At 40.5% G+C, this 16,038-nt stretch overlaps 1 protein-coding gene across 1 annotated transcript in view; it reads right to left on the bottom strand.

Annotated features, from left to right (window-relative positions):
* LOC133539053 (nucleosome-remodeling factor subunit BPTF-like) overlaps positions 1–16,038 on the bottom strand; it is a 151,564-nt gene that overhangs the window by 83,292 nt on the left and 52,234 nt on the right. Inside the window, 4 exon segments of the mRNA XM_061881081.1 lie at positions 3,408–5,103; positions 12,942–13,184; positions 13,260–13,395; positions 13,558–13,687. Of these exon segments, the coding sequence (XP_061737065.1) occupies positions 3,408–5,103; positions 12,942–13,184; positions 13,260–13,395; positions 13,558–13,687 (2,205 nt within the window).

Genomic DNA, 16,038 nt, shown 5'->3' with positions numbered 1-16,038 from the left:
ACGTTTGCTTTCAGAGCGTGCATATCACAACATACAAGATGCCGTCATGGCGTCGCAACCTATACCGGGCTACCGCGCATGCTCGTCACTCCTGTTGCATGCTGGGTAGGGTAGTTCTTTTTTTCCCTGGCTCATAACATCACAATATAGTACCATGTATATGATGCGTTCAGTTTATCAAAGCACCAAGCAAACAATCGGAAAATTCCCATCATATCAATTCCTAGATGTGGTCATAATTATTTTAAGTGCACTACGCAGAATAAACACAACATTATTAATATTGCTTCTATGGATAATTTGATCAAAAATTCCCTAAAACAGCCCACTACCTATAATATAGGTTTTTTAAACATAAGATCCCTGATAAAAAAAATGTTTCTGCTGTTACCTCAGAAATTGCCTGTTCAGATGTTATGATTGTGGCTCAGAGATTTGTATGTAGATTATATTTATTTTCCATAACAAACAGGATAGCTTAAATACCCTGGCAGTGGCAATAAGCTTAAATGTTTGTATTTACATTTTTTTTAGTTGATTTTCATAAAATATGCTATTTAACTGCTACTGTTTAAGAAGGACTGATTTAAATTGTGTTTGCACAACAAATGTTTTGGCGCTTTTGTTCATGTGGGAGAATATTCCAATAAAGGTGCACTACACACTACTTTTGAATTCATTATTGGGCTTTGCGTATACAATGCAGTTCATCGCGATTAATCAGAGAAATAGTGCGATTAACTTCGATTAAAATTTTTAATCGTTGCCCAGCCCTACAACTAACGTTAGCCACACTTCTACCTTTCTGCTAGGCGAGGGCTTGTACGTATGTGACGTATGAGGTGACAGTATGTGACGTATGTAACAATGTGCGCCTGCTTGTCTGTGAGAAGAAGACACAGGAAAGAGTGAGAAGAGCCTGTAGTGTAATGCCCGCAGCTAAAAACAACTGCGTGAGAACGTATACTCGAATATTACGATAAAGTCATTTTCTATATCGCACAGAGACAAACCCGCGATTTAGATCGTATATCGCCCAGCCCTACCCAGAGCATAATACTACCACCACAATGCTTGACGGTATGTTTGGTGTTCCTGGGATTACAGGCCTCACCATTTCGCCTCCAAACATATTGCTGTGTATTGTGGCCAAACAGCTCCATTTTTTTTTCATCTGACCACAGAACTTTCCTCCAGAAGCTCTTATCTTTGTCCATGTGATGTCAGATGAAACAAAAATGGAGCTGTTTGGCCACAATACCCAGCATATGTGCTCACATTTTCACTAGAGCCATAATAAATTCATAAAAGAAGCAAACTTCATGAATGTTTTTTTTTTTATGACCAACAAGTATGTGCTCCAATCACTACATCACAAAAAAATAAGAGTTGTAGAAATGATTGGAAAGTCAAGACAGCTATGACATGATGTTCTTTACACGTGTACGTACACTTTTGACCAGGACTGTATGTGTGCTGGTCACTAAACACTGCATGAATGTACAGGTGCTGGTCATATTATTAGAATATCATGAAAAAGTTGATTTATTTCATTAATTCCATTTAGAAAGTCAAAGTTGTAGAATGTATACATTCATTCCAAACAGACTGATACATTTCAAGTGTTTTTTTGCCAAAAAGGAGATGATTATAGCTGAAAACCCTAAATTCAACATCTCAGAAAATTAGAATATGGTGAAAAGGTCAGATATTGAAGACACCTGGTGCCACACTTTAATTAGCTAACTAACTCAAAACACCTGGAAAAGCCTTTAAATGGTCTCTCGTTTTGATTCTGTATGACACACAATCATGGGGAAGACTGCTGACTTGACAACTGTCCAAAAGATGACCATTGATACTTTAAAGAAGGAGGAGGGCAAGACACAAAAGGTCATTGCCAAAGAGGTTGGATGTTCCCAGAGCTCTGTGTCCAAGCACATTAATAGAGAGGCGAAGGGAAGACAAAGATGTGGTAGAAAAAAGTGTACAAGCAAGAGGGATAACCGCGCCCTGGAGAGGATTGTCAAACAAACCGATTCAAAAATGTGGGGGAGATCCACAAAGAGTGGACTGCAGCTGGAGTCAGTGCTTCAAGAACCACCATGGGCTTCAGCTGTCGCATTCGTTGTGTAAAGCCACTCTTGAATAAGAGACAACGTCAAAAGCGTCTCGCCTGGGCTCAAGACAAAAAGGACTGGACTGCTGCTGAGTGGTCCAAAGTTATGTTTTCAGATGAAAGTAAATTTTGTATCTCCTTTGGAAATCAAGGTCCCAGAGTCTGGAGGAAGACAGGAGAGGCACAGAATCCACGTTGCCTGAAGTCCAGTGTCAAATTTCCACATTAGGTAATGGGCTGGGGTGCCATGTCATCTGCTGGTGTTGGTCCACTGAGTTTCCTGAGGTCTAGGGTCAATGCAGCAGTCTACCAGGAAGTTTTAGAACACTTTATGCTGCCTGCCGCAGATCAATTTTATGGAGGTGAAGATTTCATTTTCCATCATGACTTGGCACCTGCACACAGTGCCAAATCTACCAGTACCTGGTTTAAGGACCATGGTATCCCTGTTTTTGATTGGCCTGCAAACTCACCTGACCTTAACCCCATAGAAAAGCTCTGGGGTATTGTGAAGCGGAAGATGCGAGATGCCAGACCCAACAATGCTTAAGAGCTGAAGGCCACTATTAAAGCAACCTGGACTCTCATAACACCTGAGGAGTGCAACAGACTGGTGGACTTCATGCCACGCCGTATTGCTGCAGCAATTCAGGCAAAAGGAGCTGCAACTAACTATTGATTGCCGTACATGCTGAAACTTTCCATGTTCATACTTTTCAGTTGGCCCACATTTCTAAACAATATTTTTTGGTACTAGTCGTAACTAATATTCTAATTTTCTGAGATACTGAATTTGGGATTTTCAGTAATTGTTAGTACTAATCATCAACATTTAAAGAAATAAACATTTCAAATATATCACTAAGTGTGTAATGAATTGATATAATATGTAAGTTTCACGTTCTGAATATAATTACTGAAATAAATAAACTTTTTCATGATATTCTAATAATATGAACAGCACCTGTATACAGTAGAGTACATCAAATACAGACCTTAAATGTCAAGGAAATAGAAGCATGTTTTATTGTAAGTTTATGAGCTGGAGTAGGTTTAAAACTAAATGGGGTTTGTATGGTTTAAACATGACTATGTTTACCTTTCCACTTTCCAATGCACTCCAACATTAAAAAATTAAGTGTTTAAATGACTTTTCAAATTTGGGTGATGACATCCTCTCTCTCCAATTATCCCCTGCTTCCAATCTTGCTGTTTAATTCAATAAAGACTAAAGAAAAATGAAGGTTATAATTGAGATTTGAGTGAGAAGAGAAAGAGGAAGTCTTACCTCCAGGTGATGCCAAAGGTGGGTCGAGGTGAGGGATACGGCCATATATCCTGGGCTGGTTTGGCGTTATAGTTAAAGACGGGCACCTCACGTAATCCTCCCCGCCTGGCCAGCACCTTCAAGCTGTCGTAGGGCAAAACAAAAATGCTCTTGCGCTCGCTCTTGGTGACAAACTTGCGATAGGAAGGAAGGGCAGTGTCCGAGCGCATCTTCTTGGTGTGGGAGAATTTCAGGAGGCGCACGCGGCCTCTGGTTGTGGAGTCTTGCTGGAATACATGTGAGACTGAGCTTGTACCGCTTAGGCCCGTTGTTGATTTTGTGACAGAGGATGAGAGGGTCGTCTCCTGTTTCTGTGCAATTATTTCACTCTGGAGGTCTTCTGACGGACTGGAGGAAGACATTTTGGTCACGGTTCTTTTGGTCATGGTGGTGAGGGTGGACACTGCGCTCTCTGCCACGCACGTTGGATCTCCAGCAGATGCTTTGGGTGGCAGTGTCCTGGACTCTGTGGACACCACAGTGGTGGTGGTGGTGGTGGTGGTTGTTACTTGCCTGACCAGGGTCTTGGACTGCGTAGTCGTGCCACTCTCGCTATTCTCCTCAGCAAACTCATCGCTCAAACTGGACTCCTCTGCTGAGGGGATAGGAGAGGGCGCCATTCTAATGACCTTGACTAAAGGAGCGGCTTCAGCATCTGCACATTTGTGCTGTGGAGAGCTCTTGGTCAGGGCATCCATGTTGTTCTCCAGCTTAGACACCTTTACTGGAGGTCGGTAGTCCGAATCTGATGTTATGTTGCTCTCAGCTGTCTCCTTTTCTGCGGCGTGTATACTTTTGTTCACAAAAGACAAATCCCCATTAAGCAAAGGCTTCTGTTGCTTCCCCTGATCCTCTCCTTGACCAATGCTGGTCACCTTGGTACTGTTAGTGAGGATGCTACAATTTGGACTCCCGAAACCATCGTTACCGTTCACCTGAGGGAGAGAAAGTGAAACAGGAGAGAGTTCAGGAGTACCTAGTCTACTCTCAGTGCCATTAGCCTGCATGTCCAGCTCCATTGAGCCTAATGTCTCTGGGCTTTGTAGGGATGCTTTAGGAAGGGCAGTGTTTTTTGTGAGTGTCCTTAACAAGTCCACATGAGGTACCTCAATAAGTGCAGCCTTGGGAGTGTCCATACTTCTTTCTTGCTCTGAGCAGCAACCTTTTTGCCCCATAGTCCTTTCTTCAAAGTTGAGCTCCAGCTCTGAAGAAACCATGCTGGTTTGGTTTGTGGGTGAGGCGGGTTCCTCTCCAGTTGTTGGACGACAATTGTCTTTGGCTATTGAAGAAAGGCAAAACGCCACCTCATTCGGAGCCTGACTGCCACCCTCCACATCCTCTGTGGCACATCCACCCTCTTGGAACAGCTCCTGCGCCAGACTCTTGGGCTTAAGTGGCGAGCGTGGCCGGGCGGGGGTGCTGTGAAGCGGAGGTGTTGAAGCAGGCGGCAGAGTCGGGGATTTGGTGGCAGATTCCTGACTCCTCTGTGCCTCTTCAATGGCGTGCTGCTTCACTCGCCGTTCCAGCAGGCCGTCAAGTTTGGAGGCTTTCACCCTCTTGTAAGGGATGCGGGTGAGGAAGCCCTTGCTGACGTCCACCACGTCATGGTTAAAAGGGCGAAGGGGGTCGTCTACAGGCTCCTCCTTAATCCTGGGCACTGGCGGGAAAAAGAAAGTAACAGTATCTCAAATTTAAGCAAGCATTTTTATGGCAGTTTATGTTATTTCTACAGTCGTCTTCAAGGGACAAAACTAGACATGGAACTTGGATGTTTCATGCTGCACATTCTCAGCTTGGCCATTACCAATATCAATACTCATCACATTTTTCATCTTACTTATGTTGAGTTGACCGTAGGGCTGGATGCTTATGGAAAAATAATAGTCAGGATTATTTTGATAGATAGTGAACTCATGAATAATAACACCGTTATTCAATAATTTCATATTGTGCCAGAAAAACTCCACTTTAAAAATAGTTAAAAAGAACAACTGGATAGAAATTAGTTACGAATACAAAAGTAAATGAAAAAAAAATACAAACTATAGTAACAACAAATAATTTTGATAATATGAAACAAGAAAATCCAGTTTCTCTGCTTAATTTTTTCAAACTTTTTTTTAAACCCTTTAAGACCTTAGGGCAGGCCTGAGCAATTATTTAACTCGGGAGCCAGATTTAGATAAAAACAAAGTGTGTCTGGGGGCCGGCATATCTATTTTCAGGAACACTAATACAAAACCTCACAAAAATGATTGAAAGCTAAAAACGTTATGACAGCCCGCCTTAAAAAACGGAATGGAATTTGACATTTTTTAACTTAATGAGACACCCAGAATGTACATGAAAATAAAGAATGTGGGATTTACAATATTAACTATGAACGATAAAACACTGAATATTGACAACATATTTTACAATCAACCGAAACACAAACAAAATGCACCAAATGGTGAAATATGGACACAGAGGGTAAAAAACAACCCACCTACAATCTGAGATATCTCATAGTGACCATAGTAATTAGATGACCATAGTAAGTAATTAGATGAGCATAGTAATTAGATGACCATAGTAAGTAATTAGATGACCAGAGTAAGTAATTAGATGAGCATAGTAATTAGATGACCATAGTAAGTAATTAGATGACCAGAGTAAGTAATTAGATGAGCATATTAAGTAATTAGATGAGCATAGTAATTAGATGACCATAGTAAGTAATTAGATGACCATAGTAAGTAATTAGATGACCAGAGTAAGTAATTAGATGAGCATAGTAATTAGATGACCATAGTAAGTAATTAGATGACCAGAGTAAGTAATTAGATGAGCATAGTAAGTAATTAGATGAGCATAGTAATTAGATGACCATAGTAAGTAATTAGATGAGCATAGTAAGTAATTAGATGAGCATAGTAATTAGATGACCATAGTAAGTAATTAGATGACCAGAGTAAGTAATTAGATGAGCATAGTAACTAATTAGATGAGCATAGTGAGTAATTAGATGAGCATAGTAAGTAATTAGATGACCATAGTAAGTAATTAGATGACCATAGGAAGTAATTACATGAGTATAGTAACTAATTAGATGACGATAGTAAGTATTTAGTAAGTAATTAGATGAGCATAGTAAGTATATGATGCAGATTCCAAGCATGTAAAGACTTGGTATAGTTGAAAACTATACTAAGGTCGTTAGAAAACATCTCATAATGGCAGCTACACTTTACATCTTAAACATCTAAAACTATTATTTGGGAATGTCCGGCGGGCCAGATTGAAAAGCTCAACAGGCCGCGTGCGGCCCCCGGGCCTTCATTTGCCCAGGTCTGAAGTAGAGTGTGAGCGTTTTGGATCATAAATAACGTTTAATGAAATGTTCGTAAATAAAATGCAAACATCCTCACATTTATTGGTGCAATACATCTTTGGACAATTTTGAGCAGAATTTTAAGTCAAAGCGTAATCATTTTTGTTCATGTATCAATAAGTGCTGTAAGTGCATTTTCCTTGCGTAAGGTACTTTTTTTTGCAACCTTTGCTATGTTAACGTAGTGAGACTGGATGTTTGCCACAGCGCTATTATTGTGAAGTGTGCTGCTGTTCTGAGCTTGACAAGTTTGGAGATGACTTGAGGCTATTAAAACAAAAGTTAAGACTGTTGTCATGTTTGTACAATGATCTTACATGGATGATGTCGTTCACAAAAACACGTGTATGACTTGTTCTTGCTAGTTTTAGCTTAGTAGTTTAGTTGCTGTTTCAAGTGGCCGTCTCGACATTGTTTAGTTCAGGATGGCGCGGTTGAATTTTAGTTTATTTACTTAATTATTATTTCCCCCCCAAAAAATCATTCTCCTCACAATGACTCACATGTATGTCAATTCTCGTGATATTCTGTGTTACACAGTGTATTACCTTTTGTAGGCAAAGTCTGTGATTTGGCTCGCAGTTACGTGAAGGCAGAATTGATATGCCTTACTGGTTTTGTTGTTATTGATTAGGCATACTAGCGCTGTGTCAAATTCAAAGTAACAACCATGGTAAGATCCCAAACTTTTAGTAGACGTGCTCACTTATTCGCTCCTCGTCTCTTTCACCCTTACAGGCTCAGGAATTTGCATGCATGTTGCACACCCCAAGAATTGTTTTTCTTTCTTTCCATTATACCAGGGGTCCCCAAACTTTTTGACCCAGGGGCCGCATTGGGTTAAAATAATTTGGCCGGACTGTATATATGTATATATATATATGTATATATATATATACACATATATATGTATATATATATATATATATATATATACACATATATATATATATATATATATATATATACATATATATATATATATACACCATATTCTTCTGACTATAAGTCGCAGTTTTTTTCATAATATGGTCGGGGGTGCAACTTATACTCAGGAGCGACTTATGTGTGAAATTATTAACAAATTTACCGTAAAATATCAAATAATATTATTTCGCTCATTCACGAAGGGACTAGACGTATAAGATTTCATGGGATTTATGGATTAGGAGTGACAGATAGTTTGGTAAAGGTATAGCATGTTCTATATGTTATAGTTAATGACTCTTACCATAAAATGTTAGGTTAACATAGCAGCCACCTTCTCAGTTGGTTATCTATGCCTCATATAACGTACACTTATTCAGCCTGTTGTTCACTATTCTTTATTTATTTTAAATTGCCTTTCAAATGTCTAGTCTTGGTGTTGGGTTTTATCAAATACAAACCCCGTTTCCATGAGTTGGGAAATTGTGTTAGATGTAAATATAAACGCAATACAATGATTTGCAAATCCTTTTCAACCCATATTCAGTTGAATGCACTACAAAGACAACATATTTGATGTTCAAACTCAAACTTTTTTTTTTTTGTTGCAAATAATAATTAACTTAGAATTTCAGGGCTGCAACACGTGTCAAAGTAGTTGGGAAAGGGCATGTTCACCACTGCGTTACATCACCTTTTCTTTTAACAACACTCAATAAACGTTTGGGAATTCAGGAAACAAATTGTTGAAGCCACGACAAAACCACGCTGTTGTAACACGTGGCTTGGCATTGTCTTGCTGAAATAAGCAGGGGCGTCCATGACAACGTTGCTTGGATGACAAAATATGTTGCTCCAAAACCTGTATGTACCTTTTAGCATTAATGGTGCCTTCACAGATGTGTAAGTTACCCATGCCTTGGGCACTAATACACCCCCATAACATCACAGATGCTGGCTTTTCAACTTTGCGCCTATAACAATCCGGATGGTTATTTTCCTCTTTGTTCTGGAGGACACCATGTCCACAGTTTCCAAATATAATTTGAAATGTGGACTCGTCAGACCACAGAACACTTTTCCACTTTGCATCAGTCCATCTTAGATGAGCTCGGGCCCAGCGAAGCCAGCGGCGTTGCTGGGTGTTGTTGATTAATGGGTTTTGCTTTGCATATCAGAGTTTTAACTTGCACTTAAAAGGTGTAGCGACCAACTGTAGTTACTGACAGTGGTTTTATGAAGTGTTCCTGAGCCCACGTGGTGATATCCTTTACACATTGATGTCGGGTTTTGATGCAGTACTCCCTGAGGAATCAAAGGTCTGTAATATCATCACTTACGTGCAGTGATTTCTCCAGATTCTCTGAACCTTTTGATGATTTTATGGACCGTAGATGGTAAAATCCCTAAATTCCTTGCACAAGCGCGTTGAGAAATGTTGTACTAAAACTGTTCGACATTTTGCTTAAAAATTGTAGACCATCACCCCATCCTTGTTTGTGAATTACTTAGCATTTCATGGAAGCTGCTTTTATACCCAATCATGGCACTCACCTGTTCCCAATTAGCCTGCAAACCTGTGGGATGTTCCAAATATGTGTTTGATGAGCATTTTTTAACTTTATCAGTATTTATTGCCACCTTTCCCAACTTCTTTGTCACGTGTTGCTGGCATCAAATTCTAAAGTTAAATTCTAAAGTTCTATGAGATTGAACATCAAATATGTTGTCTTTGTAGCATATTCAACTGAATTTGGGTGGAAAATGATTTGCAAATCATTGTATTCCGTTTGTATTTACATCAAACACAATTTCTCAACTCATATGGAAACGGGGTTTGTACATTTCCCCCTAAAATGCGACTTATACTCCAGTGCGACTTATATATGTTTTTTTCCTTCTTTATCATGCATTTTCCGCAGGTGTGACTTATACTCCGGAGCAACTTATACTACAAAAAAAAACGGTGTGTATGTATGTATGCATATATATATATATATATATATATATATATATATATATATATATGATATCACGTCATCGATTGGAAAATTCATTTTTATAAAATGTGATTTGCCTGAGCGGTTAGGAGACTCTCAGAGTAACAAGCGGTAGAAAATGAATTAGAAAGGACAGATTTAAAAAAAATAAATATATATATATTTTTTTAAACTTTGGACTTCCCACAGGCCAGATCTCAAACGCTGGTGGACCGGCTCTGGCCCGTGGGCCGTAGTTTGGGGACCCCGCATTATACCATTTTATGTTAATGAGAAACCAAAATCGTGATTCAAATTTGATCAATTGCCCAGCCCTTGTTGTCAGGGTAAAAATGTTAACACAACATTCAAACCAGTTACTTATTCTCTGATATCATCTCTTGGTAAGAACACTTCATTCATTCAATTTGTGTGCCGCTATTTTGGGGACATCACTTTCTGTGCAGTACAGTACACACGGGCATGGCCACTTTGGAGAGTTCCTAAATCAAATGCTGTTTATGCAGTCCATTACTTGGATGCCACTTTACAGGGCTTAAGCATCTTTCTTTTCTTGCCATCCACCAAGCTTTGTCTATTTTCTTACACAATATGGGTTGAAAAAAGCCAACAAACCAACCTAGAAAGGAGGGATTTGCTGTGGACTTAGAAGGTAGAGGGAACCTACACACACTTCCCTTTGTCCCTGCACTCTCTTCCCTCTGCCTGCCTTCCCTTCTCCATCTAACGCCTGCACCTTGAATTCTTCACCTCCTCTTTGGTGCATCCAGCAAACATGCACAGACAGCAAGGTCAAGGAGTGTTTCCTGTTTTAAATGTTGTACTGTAGCGACATGCTTCTTGACCTTTTTGTGAGCACCCTAGGGACTTTATGTGTGTCCGCGCAATGACAGTTGAGCTGGCCATTCTTGTTGAGTTGTTTTGATAATATATTGTTGATCCGTTACCTCCTAGATATTTTTTTGAGAAATATTATATATATATATATATATATATATATACACACACATACATACAGGTGCTGTTCATGTTATTAGAATATCATGAAAAAGTTGATTTATTTCAGTAATTATATTCAGAACGTGAAACTTACATATTATATAAATTCATTACACACATAGTGATATATTTGAAATGTTTATTTCTTTAAATGTTGATGATTAGTACTGACAATTACTGAAAATCCCAAATTCAGTATCTCAGAAAATTAGAATATTAGTTACGACTAGTACCAAAAAATATTTTTTAGAAATGTGGGCCAACTGAAAAGTATGAACATGGAAAGTTTCAGCATGTACGGCAATCAATACTTAGTTGCAGCTCCTTTTGCCTGAATTGCTGCAGCAATACGGCGTGGCATGAAGTCCACCAGTCTGTTGCACTCCTCAGGTGTTATGAGAGTCCAGGTTGCTTTAATAGTGGCCTTCAGCTCTTCAGCATTGTTAGGTCTGGCATCTCGTATCTTCCGCTTCACAATACCCCATAGCTTTTCTATGGGGTTAAGGTCAGGTGAGTTTTCAGGCCAGTCAAGAACAGGGATACCATGGTCCTTAAACCAGGTACTGGTAGATTTGGCACTGTGTGCAGGTGCCAAGTCATGTTGGAAAATGAAATCTTCACCTCCATAAAATTGGTCCGCGGCAGGCAGCATAAAGTGTTCTAAAACTTCCTGGTAGACTGCTGCATTGACCCTAGACCTCAGGAAACACAGTGGACCAACACCAGCAGATGACATGGCACCCCAGACCATTACCGATTGTAGAAATTTGACACTGGACTTCAGGCAACGTGGATTCTGTGCCTCTCCTGTCTTCCTCCAGACTCTGGGACCTTGATTTCCAAAGGAGATACAAAATGTACTTTCATCTGAAAACATAACTTTGGACCACTCAGCAGCAGTCCAGTCCTTTTTGTCTTGAGCCCAGGCGAGACGCTTTTGACGTTGTCTCTTATTCAAGAGTGGCTTTACACATGGAATGCGACAGCTGAAGCCCATATCTTGCATACGTCGGTGCGTGGTGGTTCTTGAAGCACTGACTCCAGCTGCAGTCCACTCTTTGTGGATCTCCCCCACATTTTTGAATCGGTTTTGTTTGACAATCCTCTCCAGGGCGCGGTTATCCCTCTTGCTTGTACACTTTTTTTCTACCACATCTTTGTCTTCCCTTCGCCTCTCTATAAATGTGCTTGGACACAGAGCTCTGGGAACATCCAACCTCTTTGGCAATGACCTTTTGTGTCTTGCCCTCCTTCTTTAAAGTATCAATGGTCATCTTTTGGACAGTTGTCAAGTCTGCAGTCTTCCCCATGATTATGTGTCATACAGAATCAAAACGAGAGACCATTTAAAGGCGTTTCCAGGTGTTTTGAGTTAGTTAGCTAATTAGAGTGTGGCACCAGGTGTCTTCAATATCTGACCTTCTCACCATATTCTAATTTTCTGAGATGTTGAATTTAGGGTTTTCATTGGTTGTCAGCTATAATCATCTCCTTTTTGGCAAAAAACACTTGAAATGTATCAGTCTGTTTGGAATGAATGTATACATTCTACAAGTTTGACTTTCTAAATGGAATTAAGGAAATAAATCAACTTTTTCATGATATCCTAATAATATGACAAGCACCTGTATACACACACACACACACACACACACACACACACACACACACACACACACACACACACACACACACACACACACACACACACTTTCACACATTAAGGGTTGGAATTGGGGGTTAAATCACCATAAATGATTCCTGGGCGCGGCACTGCTGCTGCCCACTGCTCCCCTCACCTCCCAGGGGGTGATCAAGGTTGATGGGTCAAATGCAGAGAATAATTTCGCCACATCTAGTATGTGTGTGACAATCATTGCTACTTTAACTTTTTTAACTTAACACACACACACAAATATGTCTTTTGTCGAAGCTGGAACCAATTATTCTTGTTTACATTATTTCTTACGGGGAATTCTGCTTGACTATATACATTTTCTTTAACTTACGAACCATTTTCAAGAACCGAGTAAGTTGAGAAATCAAGGTTCCACTGTATCCATGCACTACAGAGGATGTTGGCTGTCAAAATATGAATAATGGTGATGGAAGAATTCCAGCCCTTGGGTCCTTAGCTTCCTGAAAGACATGTGACTACGTGAAATACACAGAAATGAAATTGAGTTGTCTTCTTACTTTGCTCATCATCTGATTGTAAGTGTTGGGGTTGTAACTCCATCTTGGCTGGTAATTGGTCCACAGGCCGTTCATTAGATGTCTTTTCTCTCGTCTCCTTTTCCAAATTCCCAACTAAGGTGTGATTGTGCGTAACTGCGGTGGTAGCGCTGTTCCCATCAGAGACTCCCTGACATTCAGGTTTGTGGACACTGGGCTGTTGACCCAAATCCAAAAGGCTGCACTTCAGGCCAAGCTTAGCATCTTTGGAAGACAAAAAAAAATAGTTTGTTATTAATGACCCCGTCCAACGCAGCTACAAATCTTTCATATGGAGACCTTCAAGTTCTTTGCGGTAGTTGGCGTTGGTGTTGCCAGGAAGTCTTGGGAGAAACCTCTGGATATAAGTTTTGCTGATCCAACTCCAGCCTCCGTATCCGGTAACGCGATATTCTTCTCCTTTCTGTTTCCACACCTTCACAGAGGAGTACAACCAAGGAGAGGATGAGTGTGTGCAAAGACAGCAAGAAGTAGTTTGGCTGCTGGGGTCACAACTCAGCTGAGCGTTTGTCAATCTAAGAGCCAATGAGAGGGGTCACATTCAAACTTGAGAAGGAGTCAAACAAACAGGACATACCTGGTGCTTAATTGGAAAAGTGTATTTGACCCAGGTGGCCTGTTGCATCGTCTCCTCATCCTCAAGCTTCCTCTCCCTCTTCTTGATTTTCTCTTTCTCCTCACGCTCCATTGAAGTCATGCGGTTTAACCTAAAAAAAAAAACATTGTGTGTACCTGACATTAAACCTTTGTTTATTGGCTTTTTGACATACGCAGTCCAGGAATGCGATCAAACACATGTCAGATGTTCTTCCCCCACCACAAAAATGATGTATGGAATTAAAAAAACATACATCCATCAAATAAGTACAAGCAAATCTTGAGACAGGGAAAGCATGATTAGCAATGATGGGTGCTAGAATAGAAATAGTCCGTAAGCCACAATAGTGCTTAAACTCAACCCAAATTCTGAATGAGGTTTTTACCATTGGATTTTTGGTCAAAGCGTAAGTAGAAATGCCTTAAGAGATATTGGTTGAGTTGAGATAGGTTAGGGGGGGTCAAATGCTTCATATTGCAGCCAATATTTAGACATTGTACTGTTGGTGGCCCAGTACTAAAAGCTAAAGTTTGGTAGTGCTAATCTTCCCGACGATTTGGGTTGCTGAAAATAATGTTTAGGAAACCTGTGAGTCTAAAATCTGACCACCTATTTTACGACAGAAGGACTGAGGCAGAAAAAAATGGTATATAGTGGAACAAATGGCGGCAGTAAATTCATTTGGACAGAGTTAACACCAGCCACTGGAGATCAATTAAGCAAGGACCAGTGATCCCTGGATTCTGGAGCAAATACAGTTGTGCTACAGCAACATCAATGTGTACCTCATATGATAAACTATCATGATTTTTTTCATACTACATGATCGAAATAATCGTTCCCCTACATCAGGGGTCGGCAACCTTTACCACTCACAGAGCCATTTTGACCCGTTTCACAAAAAAAAGAAAACAATGGGAGCCACAAAACTCTTTTGAAATTTAAAATGAAATAACACTGCATACAGTTTTTTTTTCCGCTTTGTGCTATGTAGAGCCGTATAGTCAGACACGCGGCCCGCACATTAATATGAAAATTTAATGTTAGTGCGGCTCGCGAGTTATATATGAGTGACCACGTTTGACAGCGTCACTTGAATTTCAGAGCAACTAATATCTCGAATGTCTGCTGATTTACACCCCAACAACAATAATATGGTTGTGATATTAAGGCACTGCCTTTAGCGCCCTCTACAACCTGTACATACAGCTTGCCACCCCAGTCACTTGTCGTGTGTGGCTTCAGCTGACGCACGTAGGTGACGACAAGGCATAGTTGTTCAACGGCCATACATGTCACACTGAAGGTGCCCGTTCAAACAACTTTAACACTCTTACTAATATGCGCCACACTGTGAACCCACACCAAACAAGAATGACAAACACATTTCGAGAGAACATCCGCACCGTAACCCAACATAAAAACAACAGAACAAATACCCAGAATCCCATGCATCCCTAACTCTTCCGAGCTATATTATACACCCCCCCTTGCGATGGTTGAGGTGGACGGGGTCGGTGGTAGCGGGGGTGTATATTGTACCTCAGAAGAGTAGGGATGCATGGGATTCTGGGTATTTGTTCTGTTGTGTTTATGTTGTGTTACAGTGCGGATGTTCTCCCAAAATGTGTTTGTCATTCTTGTTTGGTGTGACTTCACAGTGTGGCGTATATTAGTAAGAGTGTTAAAGTTGTTTATATCACAACCCTCAGTGTGACCTGTATGGCTATTGAACAAGTATGCCTTGCAGTCACTTCCGTGTTTTACAGAGGCCGCATATTACATGTGATAGGCCGGCACTCAGATAGCTCGGTGGAAAAGCAGGCGCGACGACATGTTTTAGAGAATATTAAAGGCGCTGCCGTCACGGCACACCCTCTATATTTTTGGCCGGGTGAAAATTGGACAATGTTACTGGGAGAGGCACTGAAACCCGAAAAACTTTCGGAAAAATCGGGTTGGTCGGCAAGTATGAAACTGAGCCACATCAGAGTGATCAAAGAGCCGCATGCGGCTCCGGAGCCGCGGGTTGCCGACTCCTGCCCTACATGAAGCAGTGCCTGCAGCAAGCACTCATGCAACCCACAACATGACGCTTGACTGTTCGAAATCAGAATCAGAAGAGTTTTTATTGCGACTGTTTGAGAACGGGTTCACAAACTAGGATTTTTTCTTGGAAAGACACAATTACCTTGATACTCACTTTCTAATGGACTTTTTTGAATCAAGGATTTGGGACTTCAATACAAAGGCGTACCTACATGGTACACCTCAAGTGATGGACACATTGTGTCCACATACTTTTGTACCCTTGTCATGGATAGCGATAGTGCCAAGGAGAAGCCAGAAGTTGAAAACCCTCTTTTTGTCATTAAAGTACACTGTTTGGAAACACTCGGGCTTCTGGCTAAAATAGGTGAATGGACTAATATGAGTGGATAAAAATAAAGCCGTGTCTCA

Source organism: Nerophis ophidion, linkage group LG20, assembly GCF_033978795.1.
Source record: "Nerophis ophidion isolate RoL-2023_Sa linkage group LG20, RoL_Noph_v1.0, whole genome shotgun sequence".
NCBI lineage: Eukaryota > Metazoa > Chordata > Actinopteri > Syngnathiformes > Syngnathidae > Nerophis > Nerophis ophidion.
The sequence above is the reverse complement of the archived record's forward strand: the minus strand, read 5'-3'. Positions and strand labels throughout refer to the sequence as shown.